The following is a 20,774-nucleotide window of genomic DNA, read 5'->3' as shown; positions in this document are numbered from 1 at the left end:
CTGAGAGAGAAGTGACTGGCCCAGAGTCACTCAGCTAGTATCATGGCTGAATGTGGATTTGAACTTGGGTCTCCCCGGTCCTAGTCCAGCACTCTAACCACTACACCATGCTGGCTCTCCAGAAAGCATGAAAGAGTCAGGTTTTCCATACCTGGTAACAAGGGAAATCCTGAGGATCAGAGTGGCCACTAAAAGGAGATTTGGTAGAGTTGGGGATTCCCATGTCCTTTGAAGTCCCCCAGGTATTTGTGGACTACGACTCCAATAATCTCCAGCCACAGTGGCCAATAGCCAAGGATTATGGGAGTTGTAGGCCAACATCTACAGGAGGGCCGAAACTGAGCAGCCCTGATTAAGTCTTGCTGAGTCTGATCTGCTTGAAGTGCCTGAAATAATGGCATTTTAATTAATTTGGATGGGGGTGAGGGAAGAGTGCTTTGAGATTTAAGCTAAATTGTTCACTGAATCTTCTGTCTAAGTAGGACAATAGCCCCATTCACACGTTCAGTATGTATTCAATCTGCATACAAGTGCACACAGGTACAATTATTCACATGTTATGCTGAACGCAGGTACAGCAGCACACTTCCTAACTGTGTCCTACTTTTCAGGGGGGCAGTAGATGGATTTGCCTTTAAAATGAATGCAGGTACAGTCATTCACATAAACATGTTATGTTTATACAGTGATCAGAACACAGGTAGAACATCTGTCTGAACCGGCATTCTATTTCACCTGCCTCCCCCATTTTGTAACAAATGATGACATTGTGGTTTATGGTTTTAGTAAAACTTTAACTATATGATAGCAGACTTTAAACATGGGACTGCGCCAGTCACATGTAGAACAGCAGGATGGGACTGTGATTCAGAGCACAAAGGGGATGTGGTGAATCCTCCCCCCACTTCTTACCCTCTCCCTTGCAGTCCGTCCCCCCCCAGCCACTTTTTCCCTTGCCAAGTTCATTTGCAGTACTGTAGCCTAGCTTGGCGGTGGGGGGGGGGTTGTATTAGGGACTGTGAGCCCCCAAACATCTGGTTGCAGAAGGGCCTAGCATCCTCACCCATCACATTTATGCTTTCAATTGCACCCCACTCCATTTTCCATATGGTTGTGTAGCTACAGTTGAATGGGTGGGCTTGTGTCCCTTCCTGCCAGCTGGGCGACAGCTTGCTCTTTGCTTTCCTCTCTGAAGAAGTGGGGCAGCAGCCGGGGACCCACATGTTGTCCCAGTGCCCACCAGACTCGCTATGGCCCTGAGTGGGAGAGAGCCATATTGAATGACCCAGACCATTGCATACAATTGCACTCTTTGCTGAAAGAAAGATGGGATTTTCCAGTCGGCAGAAACCCTCCATTTTTGCCGTTCATACTATACTTGGCATTATTGCCGATTCAGCCCCAGCACTGTATCATGAGCACGAGGAAAATGGGACAGCCCAGGACAAGCGCGTTTCCTCCAGGGAAGACATCTAGGTCTCCTGCAGCACTTGTGTAACAGCGGCTCATTTATCATGCCCCCAACCCCCCCCAAACTGAAAACAGAACACACACCCCACCCCTCTGGAAGAGTCCTACAAGAGAGAAGAGCCTAAGCAAAGCTGGCCTAATTGCAGGCTGAGGGATCCTGTAGGAGAAAGACATTAAGGGCAGTGACATGCCAAATCAGGTCATTTCCAAGACGCATGATGCAAGAGATGGGCAACTCTGGCCTGCGGATCTGTGTACACAGTCCAATCACACCATTCTTTTGAACAAACAAGCATGCCCTTTTATAAAGCACATGAAGGAAATAATTCCTGTTTGCTTTGGGATATTTCACAGCTCTTTGGCAGGAGTGGGGATTTGTGTGGAGGAGACCTCATAGCTGTAACATGGACTTTCCCCCGGATAGCATAATAGCTTCTCAAGCCCGGCCGGCGCTCCATTTTAAAAGTGTCCGTCAGGAAACTTTAACGTATCTCACTGCCGCCCTGTGTCCTCTTCGGCCAGAAGTAACAGGAAGCGCCTGACGCACGCATGTCGGGTACTTCCTGTCACTTCTGTCCAATGAGGACACAGGGCGGCACACTGCCACCCTGGTGGGCACGTTTAAAATGGAGCGCTGGTGGGGAAAACATGGCGGGAGGGGTAAGGGCACCCTCCCCTGCCCTTAAAGGTATGCTTCCCCACCTTTGCCCCCACTGATTCCGTGCACATCCCTATGTTTTTGCTGCCCCCCCCCCCAGATAGGACTACCCTGCAGCAGGAACCATGAACAGCAAGAGCCATGAAGAGCTCTAGGATTGCAGCCTGAAAGCAACTGCACTCAAGGGAGAGGAGAGGACTTGCTGGGTGTTTGGGGAAAGAGCCACAAGTAACGGATAATTGCGTTCATTCGTATTTTTAACCATTAATTTGAATGCAATAGTGCACTGAAAACTGATCTTGGCCCCTGTATGCCAAGTCATGGTTGGTTCTGGTGGGAAGAGATATGGCTTCCTGTTTTGTTTTTGACTGACCACTGAGGAGGATTTTTTTTTTTTTTACAAGCCGGGAAAGATCTGCTTCAACAGGTGAAGTTCTGCTAGGGGAAGCTGTCATCCACCCAGTTTCCAGGCTCTCCCCATCCCTCTCCTGCCCCACCCAGGACACAGCCCCTGTAATGGCTGAGGGGGTCCCTTCGACCCTCAGCAGTGCCTTTTCAGCAGACCCAGGGGGCTGTAGGAGCACCAAGAACTGCTTCTTTTCTCTTATGCTGGCACCACTGCACCTGTGAGCCATTATTAATAATGATAACCTACATTTTACTCTGCCTTTGGTAATCAGCCCCACCAGCTGGTGGTTCTGGGAAGGATGGCATAGCTTGCCGTGATGGGATCAGATGCCCCCTTTGGAAAGCACTGCCTAGTCTTCTAGTTGTACTTTTTTGATGTGTTTTAAGAGACAATAGATGATCAGCTTCAGAACCTTTTTGACGGCTGAAATACTGCATTGGTATTAAAGATCTCCGCTCCTTGAGTTAATAGGGAAGCTGGTATTTTTGCCTGCTTGGGATTTGGAATTTACATCCAAGCCACGTTAACTAAGAAAAGCCCCTGATTTCTCTGATTAGCACAGAATTCTAAAAATAGTCATATATATTCTGATTAATACTGCTAATCAGAAAGAAAGCAGTGGGGGGTACCCTTTGCGTGCAACGCCTGCTAAAAAGGATCTGCTTGTGGAACCTGCAGAGAAACTCAGAACAAGAAAAGGGAAACTTCCTCCTGCAGACAACCACAAGTATTGCCTGTGCTACTGAAAGCACTTCGGGAGCTCTCTCCAAATGTGTAGTGTGTATTTAAGACAGAAATGCCGTTTTAGATGTGTTTCTACCTGGTTTTTTATTTCATGGGTGGTCATGCAGTATTTTCACATGCCATATTTAAAGAGAGAGGACTCTTGCAATCACATCTCATTGCAGAGGGTAAACATCATACTTCTGTTATAGTACCAAGCAACCAACAATCTGTAGACCCTTAAGAAGCAACTGCATATGTATTTGGGTAGCAGGTTGTACGTCTTTAGAAGTCACATCTCAAGACACGTCTCTTCTCTTTCCTAGTTTGGCTAACTGCATGCAGATAGCACGAGGAGGTGAAATTGTGGTGCCTCCCTCAGCAAGGACACTTAATGCTCTTGAATTCAGCTACCCAAATGTCCACTCAAAGGAAACACATCATTTAGAATTCTTTACAGTAGCATTTTTATTCCACAGAAGAGGGTCTAAGTAGGCAACACACGTAGCAGTAAACAGCAGGTATTAACAACCACAACCCCTGCCCTCCTAGCTGAATTAGTTTAATTCCTACTTAGTAAAGAGATCACAGCAGGATTTCCCCCACTACCATCTGTTCTTTATTCACATTTGCTCACTTGAAGAACATCCCGACTACGCCATTCTGAACTTGCCTGCTTGGGGCCCCCCCACCCATAATAGAGCAGAATCAGCGCAAACAGTTGTCTATGCAGCTGACAACTGGGGGGACACATCTTTGCTATAATTTAAATTAGTTTTACCTGTGATGACTACCTGCCAGCAACTCCAGAAATTGTCATTTGCCAATACTCTGCATTTCTGCAAGGAGTCTCACAGAATCGTCAGTACCCTCACAAGACTAGCTTGTGGGGAGTAAATGGAACGAGATTATCTATAGTATTGTGTGTGTGTGTGTGTGGTTGTGGGGGTGGGACTGGGGAAAAAATAATGCAATCATATCTAGTCGGACCCGATATGAAAGTAGTACTTAAGAGTCAGTGCTAGACAGGGACTAAACCTGCCCAGTTCCCCCACCCCCAGAGGTTCTGGTAATGCTCCTTCTCACATCATCTTTGCAAACTGCAGTATCCCATACAACTGAATGGGAGCCATGGAGACCTGGACGCGCTCTCACCCTTTTATCTGCATAGTCCTTTCTTGGGTTCTTTTTCTGGGTTGTGCTAGAGTGTGTTGAAGAAACCTAAACCAGAGAACTAACTTAAATAGATACGATTAACCTGTTAATATAAAAGGAGTTTAGACAAAATCATGGAGAAATTATGTCGATGGCTACTAGTCTTGATAGCTGTAGGCTATCTCCAGGTTTAGAGGCAGGCTTTATTTATTTATTTATTTATTTATTTAATATCTATACCAGGGATTCTCAATGTTGGGTCCCGAGATCTTATTGGACTTCAACTCCCATAATCCCCAACCAAAGGCCACTGGGGCTGAGGATTATGGGAGTTGAAGTCCAATAACATCTGGGGACCCAACATTGAGAATCCCTGATCTATACATTTTTTACATGCCTCCAAGTACCAGTTGCAGGGGAGCAACAGCAGGAGAGAGGGCTTGCCTTACCCTGCTCACTGGTCAAAGAGGCACCTTTGAACGTGGTGATTCTCTTTATTTAGCAGGGAGAGAGCAACTGGCCCTATCCACCCCCCAGCACAGGACCTCCAGTGACTGTTGCTGGTGTCTTATCTGATGTTTCTTTTTAGAGTGTGAGCCCTTTGGGGACAGGGAGCCATCTTATTTATTATTGCTCCATGTAAACTGCTTTAGAAACTTTTGTTGAAAAGTGGTATATAAGTATTATTTGTTGTTCATCTCCGGTCTGCGGGCTCCCCAGCGGCATCTGTTGGGCCACTGTAGGGAAACAGGATGCTTGCCTAGATGGGCCCTGGGTTGACCCAGCAAGGCTCTATGTATGTTCTTATGTTCTAAACTCTTGTTTCACAGGTGTACTGAGAATTATACAGGGCCTCGTTGTGCCGAAATTTTTCTCCCCAGCATCAAGAACCATCCAGGAGGTGAACTGTTTGCTGCTTTGCTGGCTTCAGTGGTTGTTCTGAGTGTTCTGGTAGCTGGAGCATTCTTCTTCCTTTGCAGGTAAAACTACAGTGGTTAAAGTCTCCAACACTTTCCTAATGGCTAGAATTTGCATGGATGGTCCAATAATATACCTGTAATATTTGCAAATATTCTTTTTCAAGATTAACACATAATTTTTGTTAGCAGTTCTTTAATATATATGTGTGTGTACGTACGTACACACACACACACACACACACTTCTTAAAAGCCCTGTTTATAAATGAAGTATGTTGTGACACTCCATGTCATTTGAGAACGAAATCTTGAGAACTAAATCTGTTTTCAGCAACAGAGACCTAAATATGTGAAGGTACAACTTACCCTTCATGCTGCTACCTTTTGAAAATGTTAAAGTAGAACTGATTTGATAGCATATAGAACAGTGTGTGTCCGTGTGCACGCGTGTGTGGCATGTACATGTGTGTGTGCGCCCACACACACAATTTCTGAACCATTTTCTCTTTAAAATGTCAAGGCTGTAACTCTTTGCATCAAGCCATAAAACACAGCCATAAAACCAAACTGCTCTTACCGTCACACAGATCTTCTGACCGGTTTCTTAGACTGACTCAGAATAACTTGGTTGCCTGGTGAGGAGCTACTGTATCAAACCGAAAGCTACTAAAAAGCTCATTAGCATAACCTTTTGATTCATGGAGTCCTGTGGCTGTCTGGGCGACAGATACAAGCAAGATGCTCTGTTGTGTGAGCCTGCTGTATCAGAAAAGCATGCCATGGATTTAGTTCCTCCTCAGTAAAAATTACCCACGACATGCAGAGGTACTTTAAGGGTACCACACACACCCGCCCAGCCCAGACTGCTCATTGCACCAAGTACATATCAGAAGTATAAATTATGATTTGGAATGTCGTGGCTGAACCTGTGTGACAAAGACAGACCAAAAGCACATGTGCTCATGACAAACAATTCAGATGACACATGTGCAGTGCATAGCCCTGTGCATGGAATAAGTCCCACCAGCCCAATCTATGCCTCAGAGAAATTTGAGTCTATGTTTGAAATTTGAATCTGTTTCAGAGAAATTACTTTGATTTAAGCACACAGTTTAACTGGGTTGTGAGTAGCCAGAGGCTTGTGGTTGTGGCATGTTAGGTTGAGGCAACCAAACCCAGAGAGGGGTACATGAGTCCCATGACTGCACGGATCCCCTCCAATTCTCTTCTTGTCTTTTCTCCTCTTAATCTTTTTTCATCATCACTTCCTCTTAGGAAGGGCCAGATCCCACGGACCACTTCAATAGAGCATGGTGACACCCTGATTGAGGCAAACAGCAGCAATGGTTGCAATAGTGAGTACTTTTCAAACAAAATGATGGGGAGGGGATGGTTTAGAAGGGCCTGGATGAAAAGGAACTAATTGTCCACTTCTTTTCAGAGATAACCGAATAGAGAGACCAAAGCAAGAAACTATGGGAAGGGAGCAAGTGGAGCAGGCCTAGAAAAGCTAAAACCAGGATGGAGAAGATGGTAAGACGACTGAACCAAGGAGATATTCAGGACAAATAGTACCAGTTGGAGGAAAATTGTCAATAGGATCTTTCAAGATAAAACAGATTTAGTGGGCTGCTTGCTTACTTCCAAGGAGGAAAAGCTGATGTTTGCAACTGTAAATGTTTCCTTTGTGATGTTCTCCTAAGATGTTCAAACGATTTTGTATTTAATGTTGTAACATGGGGAATACGTAAGTTTGAATACACTGATAGCATGAGATAACAGAGATCTCTACCACACTGCAACCCTGTTACCAGAACAGCTGAACAGCATCATGGAGTCAGAGGGGAGGGATGCACATACTATAATCCGAATCTCCACTTTGGGATACATGTCCAGATTTTAACTTTTTTTAAAAAAAAAAATACCGCTGTCATTTTCTTTAGCTAATGTAAAATGGGAAACTTTTCAGTATGCACATTCTGTACATGAAAATAAGAAAGCTTTGAATTATAAAAGGAATGTATTTTGGAAGAGTCGCCACACTGTCTTTGGCATGCATACCTAATATTAGGCAAAGGTCCTTTCTTGATTCTATTCTTCTGGTCCCGGCAACATTTTATTTACATAATTTTATTACTGTGGAACATTTCAGTATTAGCCTAAATAATAGTGGAGAACAACAGGGACGCTCCCAGCCCCACTGGTCCATATTTAAAACAAGATCTGCTATTCAAAAGGGTTGTAGTACTTAAAGTTCTGGGCAGCAAAACTAACACCACCACAATTAGCAAGCTTCCTGCCACTTTAGTGGCTTATAAAAGCACTACTGAAGGAGAGCCACATTGACACAGTCACTAGAATCAACAAGGGGAGGAAATATACATGCAACAGAATGGTCTTCTCTTGGATTTAAGTGCACTCATTGATTTACTAATGAGCCTGTTGAAAGGAAAACCATGAAAAAACATATTTCCCTCATCTTATTCTGTTTTTGGAAAATATAAGGCATACTTTCTACCGGAGTGAACAAAAAGGGTATAAGTGGAACCACAGACACTACAAAAAAATTAGCGAGTCTGCTTAGGTGGAAACAATGAAAAAATGTTAGGGATGCTATCCAAATGCAGAATATGAAAACCCGTGATAACACATGGACTTGTTATGCTGAAGAAAAAGTCAGTGTTTTTCCTGAAAAATACTACATAGTCTAAATCAATATTTCAAAATGGGTTCTTAGGAAAAAACAGAGTGCTTCTTAATTGGCTTGTGTGTGTTTTTAACAGCTCACTTTTGCTAGTTCTGTGCTTTAGGCTGTTTGGTTTTACTTGTTTTTGTGGGTATTTATATTGTGTAATTGTTTTATTTTTGTAAGCTGCCTTGAAGGTAAAAAATAGTGGAAAGGAGAGATATAATGTTTTTAAAAATAAACTTTATCTCCCAATATAACCAACTCTCTCATGTAATTTTCAGGAATCCATAACACTGTTCCCAAATACTGCTAGTATTTTACAGGACCAAGTATATGATAATAAATGTTTGGTGCTTATGTTTTTGCAGTTGTCCAACACAGAATGTAAGAGGTATGTGAAAATGCTGAGATGAATCAAAATCATTGATAGGGATGTGCGAAATGTTTCAGGTACAGAACGATCTGTACCCGAAACAGTGAATTTTGGGTGATTCGGATCTGAACTGAATCACCCACGAAGAGCCCCGAATAATTTTGGATCCGAAACGAATCACCCCTGTTTCGGATCCGAAATATTCGGATGTTTCGGCCCTCCATTTTGTGGCCAATAGATCCCCCTCCATTTTGAGCAATGACGTATATTTGAATTTCCCGCCTTTTTGCCCCCCATTGACTTCAATGCAAAAAGGTCTGATATGATGTCTGCTCAAATTACGGGTCCAAGGGGCAAAATAGTGGGGTGGGGTGGTAGTGCCTAATGGGTGAAGGTTACCACCCCAATTGCAGAGGGATTGGGCAAAGGGCTGATTTTTGGTGAATTTCTGAAGTTTTAGTGTCTTTGGGGCAGATCCGGGGCATAACGTGGGATCTGGGTCAAAAGTGTGGATTCTGAGTGTGGATTCTATGATAGCAAATGAGATTTTCAATGAGACACCATGAATCCACTCTAATTTGCTATCATAGAATCCACACTCAGAATACCGCAGAAACAACAGAACCCTGTACGCCATGGGTTAGAAACCCATGGGTGTGGTTGGCACCCTATGTGCACTACACCACCACTCGCTCTGGGCCACCCCAGCACCCCCCAAGTGCACTTATGGGGCTGTTGAAAGCTCCATTATATTATAACTTATGAGGAAAAACCTTAAAGATGCATAAACTTCAGCAATTAACCAAAAATCAGCCCTCTGCCCAAATCCTTTGAAAAAATTCAGGTAGCTTCCTTGCCCCTACCCGGCACTACCACCAACCCCACACCGCTCTAGGCCACCCCTTTCCCCCGACGTGAAGCGATACACCCTCCATTATACCTAATGGGGGAAAACCTTAAAGACGCGTAAATTTCAGAAATTCACCAAAAATCAGCCCTCTGCCCAATCACTCTGCAATTGGGGTGACAGCCTCCACCCATTAGGAACTACCACCCCACCCCACTCTTTTGACCCAGATCCCACGTTATGCCCCCGATCTGCCCCAAAGACACTAAAACTTCAGAAATTCACCAAAAATCAGCCCTTTGCCCAATCCCCCTGAAATTTGGGTGGTAGCCTCCACCCATTGGGCACTACCACCCCACCTCACTATGTTGCCACTGGGACCCGGTTTTTAATTCAAATCAATTCGGATTCGGATTAATTCGGATCCGAATAGAATCAGGGGTGATTCGGATGGGCCATATTCGGATACAAAACAGAACAGGGGTGTTTTGGTTTGGATCCGAATTGAAACACCAAAAATCCGAATTGCACACCCCTAAAAATCAATTAGTTAAAACAATAGTAGTTAAAATAGACAAAATACTGTTAAATACCAGGAAACTATTAGGTAATATTGAGAAATTCCTGTCTTCATGCATTCAAAGGCAAGATCAGGTATATTATTTTTCCTAAACTTTAAAAAGGTGCTTGATTGTACTGAATTGAACTTTACATGATGGATAGGCCTAGAAAACAAAATAAAACTGATCTTCAGTGAGTTTCCAAAAGCTAGAACTGGTAAAAGAGTCTCAGCACCTTCTTAATGTACACAAGGGACATGGTGTAGTTATTCCTCTGTTCTGTTGGAACTAATCAGAAATCTTTAGACCTATATTAGACCTTCAAGAAATACAGTGGTTAAAACCAAGTTCAGGTCACAAAACATTTCTGTGAATAAATTATATCTTTCGCTCTTTAAATCTGTATTCATTGCCTCTCTAAAGAGTTTTCAGAATTCAAAATAAATTGTTTCATATTTTATCAGTTAGCCGTAAAGGTCAGACTAGGGCATGCAATGTTTAAACTGGCAAATGCAAAACCAGATGCAATGACATAACCTCTAGAAATAACCTGCATTTTCCTCCTTAACCAAACAAACAAGCCTTGCATGCGTGAAGCTAACAGATGCTTGTTTTTAAACAATAATTATAATCAAGATTTGGGGGGAAACACTCCTCTATAGTTTCAGCTGAACTGGAAAAAGCCTGCCTCACCACAGTCCTGCTTCCTCCTTCCTTTTAGGCTATTTAATGAGAAAGTCGTGCTTGATGTCCCTGTTGTGGAACATTGCTCAGAACTGCTCAGGTGAAGAAGCTGCTACTGGAGGGACCAAATAGCATTGTCAGCTCCTCTGTCCCTGCCATAGTAAGCCTCCTATCTTGTTAATAGCTGCATAGCAGAAAAATAATTCAACAGGCAATTCTCACCACTGCATTTGCCTAAAGCCGCACTTAGTTTCTTCCAGTCAGTGCTAAGGGACTTCAGAGGTTCTACGAGAGGGGACAGAAAAGTAGTGGTGGGCAACCCTAGCTCCACATGTGCACATTCAAGAAAAGGATATAAAAGAGCAGCAATATTTCTTGGCCTGCTCAAGAATGTGGCTGCTCTTCTCCAATACTTGGGGAGAAAGAGTTCTTGATCTATTACTTATCCAGCCTTAAAGATATAGCATGAAACAAAGGCTAGAGACAGTCAAGTTCTTTTCAACAGGCAACAAATACATTTTTGTAGCAACTTGGGAAACCTAATTCCTTCATTTTATCTATCCTGAAAGGAAAGGAGTTCAGATTTCAAATACGGCAAGGACACGATTATGTAAGCAGGGGGAAATAAAACGGGTTTCCGAAATCTTTATCTCTACCTAGTAAAACTCTAACCAGAACTTCAGAGGAGAAGTGCCCCAGTGTTTTTTGCATTTTCTACATTGCAAAGACTCTTTTGGCATTTCAGAGACTAGCTAGTTTATTCTGGCATAAGCCTTTGTGGACTAAAGTGTTTTTCAGCTGCAAGATGGTACACAGGAGGAAAAGACCCTTGCCTCTGCATTCTGGGCCAGCTGAACTGCCTTCAAAGGCCACCTCCCTCTGCTTTTCTCTGTAGACATAAACAATCTTTTTGGCATAGTTTATGCTTGGTTTGGGATAAAAGTATCATGAACAAACTTACCCTCACTCAGCATCCTTTGTGCCCTTCCAGCTGTTACATTCAGCATTATCCTCATCACAGGCACTAGACACTTCTATTTTCTACAAGTGACCTGAAACAGTAGCTGTTGAAGGTGTGAGAAGTCTGGTCTATTTCCATCCCACTGAAATCAAGACTTACTTCCAAGCCAAGATGTTTAGAACAAAGTACTCAGCACTTTTCTTTATATAGAAGTACAGGATGATGAAGAGAGAGTAAGGCAGGGCTGCCATATTCCAACCCCAGGCCCCATGGTCAGAGAGGTAGTTGCAATTCAGACAGCAGCAGACTGAGGGATACTGGGGTCAAGGCCAAACTTGGGGGCAGTAGCAGCTCATCCTAATGGGCCAGAGGGACACCAAACGAGGCAACTTGGGTTGCTGCTCTCTCTCCAACTCCTGTAGCACCTTTTGACTGCTTTTTAAACAGAAGCCAATTAGCAAAGGACACTTTCCAGTCCACAAAGTTTTACCAAGATAAAACAGTTTGGACTCGGACTTATTTCCTAAATACAGAAGATCCACAGGCATCAAGGAAGGTATTCTGCATTTTAATTGGGTCAGCTGCCCCACAAAAACATCACCTTCTGACCTCACAAACAAATGTCTTAAGGATCCAGTTCAGACATGACACTAGTTTACAGCTTGACAGAAGAACTCGCTAAGTAATAAAAAGACAAGAGCAACAGCTTTTAAACACAGCTGTGTAAGAGTTTGCTCAATACCTAACTTGGTCAGTGTCTCCAAATTTGTCCACAGATTACATGCAGAAATACTGATACTTCATTTCCAAGTACACACCAGTGCTGGCAAATTTGGATTTAATGCTAACCAGAACCATCCACAACTTCAGGGATGAAACCAAAATTATTTGATATTCACAATTTTAATCTCCCATATGGTGCAGAAATGCTTTCCTCCTCACCTAGTTTCATGCCAGCTAGTAGTTCTAAAATCAATCGGACAATGATCAACTTTTGTCTGAAGAGGTACTTCTGGACATACGTACAGTTTTAAGTTCCTGGAACCGAAAAAAGCCTGATGATCCATTTACAAAAAGAGGTTTAAACTTGGTTTGCTTTGGCTGGGCCCAGATGGATGAGAGTCATTACTGTGGTATAGCCATGGAGCAGGTCATCCTTTGCATTATTGCATTCTCGGAGGATGAAATTCCCAGTCACAATCCGATCACATCCGATCTCCCCGTGTCCAAAAAAGCCAAAGAGGGGGACGTTAGGGAAGAACTTCCTAAAGGCATCAGCTTCAAGATTCCTCTTGGTCTTGTAGTGTTGGTATCCCTTGCCAACACATGCAAACATAAAGCCAAGGCTGTTGTGCTCAGGAATGTTTGCGGCCTTGAGGCGCTGCATTGCAGCTTCTGCTGTCCTCTCATCAATTACGTCTTGATCTAACAGAACAGTAGCGCACTGGATCTGGGGTCCGCTGAAAGTCAAACCGACAACGCCGCAGGACTCGGCAGCTTGCGTGTTACTGAAAGAGAGAGAAACGTCGGGAAAGGTTTGTGTCAGAACACAACACCAAGACACTATGCAGCACAAAATAAAAGAAATAGAAACACGTACTAATGTGTGCATTAAAAAGCAATATAAGCTACTGTAAAGTAATGCAACTATATGTCCTATATAGACCCCACCCCCCACATCCCGATCACACTTCACTAACCACTCTTCATGGGTATATCTGTATATCTTGTTTCTGATCTGATAATGATCAGCACTTTGTGATCTCTGAGAGAAAACGCAGGATAGAAATAGCTAAGAGCTGAACAGGTTACTCTGACAATTCTCCATGGTTAGGATTTTTAATACCATTTAATGATTAAGGGATTCATGCAGTGGTCCCTCTAATTTTTTCCATCTCTGTGCAGAATGAGTTTTGTTCTGGGCGGCAGTATCAAGGCAGTGTGCGCACAGCACACTTGCATTCAGAGTGGGGCCTTCCTAATTCAACCCGAGCGGGATCTAAAATTTCAGATACAGCAAGGACACGATTATGAGCGGACATCAGAAAACTTGTGAGCATGCACACACCTTGGAGGCAACAGTGGATTCATGTGAACAAATTTAAGTGGGGGAAGTGAAGGGATCAGGGCTCTGTGTGACATTGCTGGGAAGAGGAGAATCTGTACACTTTGCAACACGCCAGCAACTGCAGTCTGAAAATTAGCTTTTGTAGATGTGAGTTGTGTAGAGCCTGAGAAACATGGGCTCTCCCTCTCTAGCCAAGCCAACAAGAAGAACAATAATAGGGAGAAAGCCAGTCTTTTGAGGATACTAGCCTATCAGCCACAAAGGGAGCTAACTAAGCTGCAAATGCCAACAAATGCTGACAAACAAAAAGATATCTGCAACTGTGGTAGCAAACATGACTTGTCCCCTTAGCTAAGCAGAGTCTGTCCTAGTTGCATATGAATGGGAGACTGGATGTGTGAGCACTGTAAGAGATTCCCCTCAGGGGATGGAGCCGCTCTGGGAAGAGCAGAAGGTCCCAAGTTTCCTCCCTGGCAGCATCTCCAAGATAGGGCTGAGAGAGATTCCTGCCTGCAACCTTGGAGAAGCTGCTGCCAGTCTGTGAAGACAATACTGAGCTAGACAGACCAGTGGTCTGACTCAGTATATGGCAGCTTCCTATGTTCAATTCTACTATTCTTATTTTTAAGTGCTCTGGGAGGCACCTGAATGTCCTTCTCATCAAAGCTCATTAAAGAACAGTAATAAGCAGGCAGACTGCCGTTTTAACCAGGAGCTGTGTCCAAAACTTACCATTTCTCAGACCAAAAAAAACCCCTGCACATTGCATAAAGGAAATTGCACAATCCAGACTCACCTGGCATCCGCCTATAATTTATTCTGATTATGTATGTTATTATTTAACTTATATACCGCCCAACTCCAAAGGCTCTAGGCTGTTCTTGCTAAATAGCCTGATCCAATACAAAAATATTTTGGTGTTGAACTGTAGAATATCTGCTTTTGGCTGGTGGGGATATTAAATATAATACTGTCAATACAAAAAAGTCTTTTGGGTAACTCAGTTGGTTGTACTAACTGCAGACTGTTATCACAACAGCTGCCTTGTAAGCCCATGACAAACACAGACCTTTGGAGGCTGGGCGATCTTGAATTAGACGGCATCATTAGAATAGACTTAAGAAGAGCTCTGCTGGATCAGGCCCAAGACTCAGCTAGTCTAGCATCCTGTTTCCCACAGTGGCCCACCAGATGCCTCTGAGGAGCCCACAGGTAGAAGATGAAGGCATGCCCTCTCTCCTGTCGCTCCCCTGCAACTAGATACAGAAGCACCCATCCTCTGAGCCTGGAGTTAGCCTGTAGCCATTGACCTGTCCTTCATGAATTTGTCTAAAGGTAAAGTGTGCTGTTGAGTCGGTGTCGACTCCTGGCACACACACAGAACCCTGTGATTGTCTCTGGTGGAATACAGGAGGGGTTTCTTATTGCCTCCTCCAGTGCAGTATGCGATGATGCCTTTCAGCATCTTCCTATATCGCTGCTGTATAGGTGTTTCCCATAGTGTTGCGAAAGAAGGAGAAATTTTTTTCTCTCCATAGGCATATAAACAAACAAACCAAACAAACCAAACAGCTCCCTGTCCCTCAAGGGCTCACAACCTAAAAAAGGAAACACAAGGTAGACACTAGCAACAGCCACTGGATAGGGCCAGTTGCTCTCTCCCTACTCAATAAAGAGAATCACCACTTCTAGAAAGGCAACTCTTTGATCAGTTTTGCAGTTTGACAAACTCATTTTTTGGAGATACGGTGACCACACGTCACCAGGACTGTAAGAGTTCCGTTTCAAAAGCTCTGCCTCACTTCCATATCACGGGCTATCGAGTTATGATTTAGCCATAATTCACCAGAAGCAACACCTGTCCATTCTCACTGCACTCTGCCCCAAGTAAACACACAGTACAATGCAGTCGTGTTAGAGAGGGACATGCCACTCCACCAACTGCAAGGAATTAAAATATGCTGGACGTAGTAGACCTCTACTAGAATGTAGCTTATTGCAACCATGTAGAGAAGGAACCCCTCCACCTCTTGGCTTCAGCCCAACATCATCAAATTTTTAGAAATCATCATCATCAAATTTTTAGAAATTCATTAGACTGGGAGAAAATAATGTGGTTGGTTGAAATGTAGGGAATTGACTTTCAATGGCAACTGTCAGTCCAGAGCTGAAGTGCGGGATCTCTGCTGTACCCAAGTCAAAACCCATGGCAGCAGAGGCCTAGAAAGCTCCCAGGATCTGGGTGTGTCTGAGCCAAAGGGCCACTGTTTGGCTTAGCAAGATTCCCTAGAAAGCAAACACGGAAGTCGAGGAAGTAACTGGCCAGGTAATCTACATCCACGGCTGTTTTTTTAGCAGAAGCTGCTGTCCACAGCCCAAAACAGCTTGTCTTGAATGGCTCTCACCAAACAGAATGGGCACCAATTCAACATACACCAAGCACAGCCTCTATATTGGCCAGAGATGGAAACCAAGTCAGACTGGCTCTGTATTCTGTTGTGGCTTCCACATCAAGCCAAATACAAGTGATTTTATCTGCCAAGTAGCTTCAAATTCACCACAGGAGGCCAATAAACCAACTGTTGTGCAGGCACAATATGGATTTACTATGTCAATCATGGCCCTAAACAATGAAGCCAGAGAAGACTCTGCTAATGCTGAAGCCACCATGCAAAAAATACTCTTTTTTTTGCAACTGGCATGGCATTTAAAAAAGAATCTGTTATGCTACAACCAGAATCCCCCAGCAAGAGTCAAGAGCAAGCTAGGCCTAAGTACCAAGCTGGTCTCCAAGGTGATAGTGAAGTCATTCCAAATATTTTTAAAGAGGACTTCAACATAAAAGCTGCTAAAAAGTGGATTTGAAAGGGTGCTGCCTTGGAGAGAAAGTGTGATACCTGCTGTGATGGACTGGTAGAAAAGTGGGGCCTGGGAGGATGTCTCTTGATGACTGAAGCTAACTGGGCTACTGCCTTCATGCCCTGCTTGGGGGCTTCCCAGAAGCATCTGGTTGGCCCTGTAGGAAAAATTTCTCTTTCTCTCTAAGGTAAAGTGTGCCGTCAAGTCGATTTCGACTCCTGGTACCCACAGCGCCCTGTGGTTGTCTTGGGTAGAATACAGGAGGGGTTTCCCATTGCCTCCTCCCGTACAGTATGAGATGATGCCTTTCAGCATCTTCCTATATCACTGCTGCCCAATATAGTACCAGCAGGGATTCAAACCAGCAACCTTCTGCTCATAAACCTCTCTCCTGTCTCCTCTTTAGTCACCTTTCCCCACTAAACTAACAAGCCCCAGTTGTGGTAGCCTTGCATCATAAGGAAGGTGCTCTAGGCCTCTAATCATTTTGGTTGCCCTCTTCCAGGGTGCTGGACTAGATAAGACTTTTGATCAGATCCAGCTTTTCTTAGGTTCTTAAGCAGCACTCTTCACTCCTCTAGTTACAGAGACTTGAAATGATCGGGAGACAAAAAGCTTGCTTTAAAAAAAAAAAAAAAGCAGAAGCCGAGATTTTCAGACACTGGTGAAAATCAAGTTAACTATTTGGTGACAGCCCCCTACTGACCAGTGCAATACAAAGTCGCAGGGGATGCCTATGCCTGAAGGCAAAGAACTACAATACCCCTCTGAAGACACCCACTTCTCAGACATCAGAGATGTCACGCTTTCCACATGGCCCCCAGCCAAAACAATGCTTTTTTCATTCAAGTGATTGACTATTTGGTGAAGAAATCGTGTTGCTCCGGTCTTCCAAGTGTTGTAGCCAAACAGAAGAACCACTCTAAGATCTGGGTTATTCTTCAGGCCTGGTTGCAAAAGGAGAAGAAGAGAGAAAGAAAGACGTAATGTAACACCAACAACATAGTCTTTTCGCAGTAATGATAACAAGCAGGAGGCCGTGTGTGTAAGCCCGGGCTGGGTGAACCGCATTGGTTAGTGTTTTCTAGGTTACGTCCCCCAGAGGGACAGATAAGTACACACACATCACAGAGATTCTCCGAAAACATCTGTGGCTGATATGACGGCCCTTGAGCAGTTTATGACCTCAGCATACAACGCCAGCAGTGTCACAAAGCCAGTAAATAGTATGTTTTGTTTTGTTCTGTACTTGGCAACCTTAACCAGTAGTTTAAAATGTTTTATGTGTAGGAATACACGAAAGCTGTTACACAGCACATAACCTTGGGTTATTATCCCATTTCCTCTGCACTCAGGTAAACAACACACCCAGAGTATCTACGGTACAGCCAGGGGAAGGATCTGAAAACTCCCCGAAGTCAAAAAGGCCCATAAAAACAAGATTGGACTAGTTAGTTTTCACAAGGGCAACGACCAGGGTGGACAACAAACCTATTATACTCTTTAGTTTAGATTGTGTGTTTCTCAGAGGTGGGTGGGGAGGGGGATTCTTGCGTTTCGTGGTGGTGGTGGTGGTGGTGGTTATGGCTGGTGGCTCAGAGGAGACGATTGGGGCCAACATTTTGACCAAAACACCTGCATGTTGCTACGCATTGATTTCTGAAGGACTTGACAGAACAGAATCGTGTCGCAGGTAGAGAAGGACAACAAAGAATAGTTTAGAAACCCTCCTGACAGAAAGGGAAGAGAAGCTCAGGAAATAGCCAAAGAATGCAGAATTGCTCCTTCTTGGGGACTGGCAACAAAACATTGATACAAGGGTAATCAGACACTTTTAAATCTTGCACAGGACACAGTGCAAAGGACACCAACCACCACAGAATCAGACAGTGGAGAAAGGATGCAATGCATTATTTAATCCAAATGCCTCCCCATCCTCCTTGGGAAAACCTCCAAAAGAGAAGCAGCTTATTCAGATAACTGCTGTTCTAAAGAGTTTTTTTAAAAAAACACGTAGTCAGAATCTACCACCCTTGGATAGGAAAGCCATCTTGCTCTATCAGCAGCAGGTGGTGAAAACGGCCCAACTGCCCATTTCCTGAGATATGTTTATAGAATTGAAAACGGACAGCACACACACCTCCTTCTTAATCTTTTCCTTTCATTAAATAAAGCCAATTCTTTCACTCTTAGAACTTGTATCTAGACTGTACACCACACATGGACAAACTCTGAGTGTCCGCATAGTAGGAAGACACAACCAATCTTGGTTCTCCAATTGCACCTGAACAAAGACATATTTTCTAAAACAGCCGTTTGTCACAATCCCACTTTATGCTTTTCAGTGCCCACTTAAACACAAATGTGTCACGTGGCTCTCCACTTCTACCCCCAAAGCAATCTTGGGCTTTGGGTTCCGTCTCTCTGGAGTGTGCAAATGGCACATCACAACCAACGTTGCTGCAATGGAGACACAACCCTTGAGAAGGGAACATTGGGATGACCATGAAGGCTGGCTTGGGAGATGGAGATGGTTGGGAGAGGGAGAGGATCCGGGATGGATTTTCTCCTCACTCTCAAGGCAGGACTTATGCAAGCTAAGGAGACCTTTACGAGTCCCTTGGAGGAGATGTCCCACCCACCCACAAGTTTCCGGAATGTACAATGGTGGATGTACAGTAGTCTACTTCCAGAGAACCAGTGTGGTGCAGTGTTGGACTAGGACTGGGGAGACCCGAGTTCAAATCCCCATTCAGCCTTGATACTAGCTGGGTGACTCTGGGCCAGTCATTTCTCTCTCAGCCTATACTACCTCAGAGGGTTGTTGTGAGGATAAATATAACCATGTACACCACTCTGGGCTCTCTGGAGGAAGAGCAGGATATACATATAGTAAGTAATACTGAAGCTTGAGGCCTTGAACAAACTAGAAATGAACCTTGCAATGAAGCATAATAAATTAAAAACAACTTCCTGTTACCAGTACAGAAAAAGGAGGAGCTGGGGGAGAACCCTCAGCTATACTCTCCACCCACCATCGGCCGGGGGTGGGGGGGAAGAGACCTTCATGGGGAGTACCAGTGCTCTTTCTGTGTCCATACAGGGGGCTATCCAGTGTGGAACATGAGAGAGCAGTCCTAGAATCCCAGATGTGGTACATTGCTAGAGAGGTGGAAGGGCTGCCAGGGGGTGCCCCTATCCGGAGGGGCGAAGGTGTCTAACTGGTAACACCCAATAAGGAAGAGATGGACCACCACTGAGCCCACCCTGCAGATTTCCTCAGGGGAGGCTTTGGTGCTGGAACTGCTGCAGTGATGGGGCGGTCTAGGATACCACCGGAAACAGCAGGCACTGACATCTGCCTGCCAATCCATTGCAAGCCTTCATCCATCTCGCTACGCGGAATCAGAGACTTCTTGCCTAGATGTGCAAGTGAGGGTGGGAAAGGGGCGGAGACTTCCTGAACGCAGCTGCACATGGATGAACACACGCAGGACCCCATGGATTGATACACATTCCCTGCTCTCGCTTCTTAAAATGAGAGGGGTTAGGACAGACGGCAGGATGATGCTCTCCCATCCATATCTACCTTGGGATGAACAATGGGATCAGATCAAGGAGCTGGCAACCTTGTATGAGGATGTACCTGTAGAGAGGACCAGGAGGGACCCAGTTTGCAAACCTGCCTCTGTACCCCACCCCCCATCCTGATCCTCAAGAAAGAATACCTAGGACTCCGAGGGAGGGGGCCAGGACATTCCTCTTCCAGGCCTGCTCAGGAGTAGGCTCCCCAGATCCTCACTCATTTCTTCAGGCAAGGACCTCTCTGAGATGCACTCCCAGTGAGGAGACGAAGAGGAGGACCGCCCAGCTCAGACTCCCCGGGCCTCCCGTCATTCCCAATCATTCTGCTGCTAAGGAGGAAGGTCAACGGCTGGGAAGGAGGGGCCTCCCCCTCTGAACCCTTTCATTCTGCAGGCCGGTTTGGCTCCAAGTAAGGCTGCCTCAGTACAGCAACAACAGCCCACCAGCTCAGGGCCCTGCAGCATTCACCTTAAGGGAGCCTTTACATACATACATAGGAACACAGGAAGCTGCCATATACCGAGTCAGACCATTGGTCTGTCTAGCTCAGGATTGTCTACACCAGGGCTTCTCAACGTGTGGGTCCCCAGATGTTATTGGACTTCAGCTCCCATAATCCCCAGCCCCAGTGGCCTTTGGTTGGGAATCATGGGAGTTGAAGTCTAATTACATCTGGGGACCCACAGGTTGAGAAGCCCTGGTCTACACAAACTGGCAGCTGCTTCTCCAAGGGGGCAGGAGGTTGCTTTGTTTTTTGACTCACCCCAAAACCCTCAATGCACCATCCTGTTCCCAGACTGCTTTGGGGAGGCCA

At 44.7% G+C, this 20,774-nt stretch overlaps 2 protein-coding genes across 17 annotated transcripts in view; one reads left to right on the top strand and one right to left on the bottom strand.

Moving 5' to 3' along the window:
* The window catches only part of NRG4 (neuregulin 4), a 121,392-nt gene extending 111,190 nt beyond the window's left edge, over nt 1-10,202 (top strand). For all 16 annotated transcript variants that reach the window (XM_053271971.1, XM_053271968.1, XM_053271967.1 and 13 more), the window contains 3 exons: nt 5,246-5,395; nt 6,610-6,689; nt 6,776-10,202. In XM_053271971.1, coding sequence (XP_053127946.1) covers nt 5,246-5,395; nt 6,610-6,689; nt 6,776-6,789 — 244 coding nt within the window. In that variant the 3' untranslated portion in view covers nt 6,790-10,202. The remainder of the gene's footprint in view (nt 1-5,245; nt 5,396-6,609; nt 6,690-6,775) is intronic.
* Nucleotides 10,203-12,000: 1,798 nt separating this feature from the next.
* FBXO22 (F-box protein 22) overlaps nt 12,001-20,774 on the bottom strand; it is a 28,904-nt gene continuing 20,130 nt past the window's right edge. Inside the window, exons 6-7 of the mRNA XM_053272938.1 lie at nt 17,157-17,322; nt 12,001-12,956 (exon numbers count right to left, since the gene is read on the bottom strand). Coding sequence (XP_053128913.1) covers nt 12,530-12,956; nt 17,157-17,322 — 593 coding nt within the window. The 3' untranslated portion in view covers nt 12,001-12,529. The remainder of the gene's footprint in view (nt 12,957-17,156; nt 17,323-20,774) is intronic.

This window comes from Hemicordylus capensis, chromosome 10 (genome assembly GCF_027244095.1).
Source record: "Hemicordylus capensis ecotype Gifberg chromosome 10, rHemCap1.1.pri, whole genome shotgun sequence".
Lineage (NCBI taxonomy): Eukaryota > Metazoa > Chordata > Lepidosauria > Squamata > Cordylidae > Hemicordylus > Hemicordylus capensis.
Note: the sequence above shows the minus strand (reverse complement) of the source record. Positions and strands in the feature narration are given on the sequence as shown.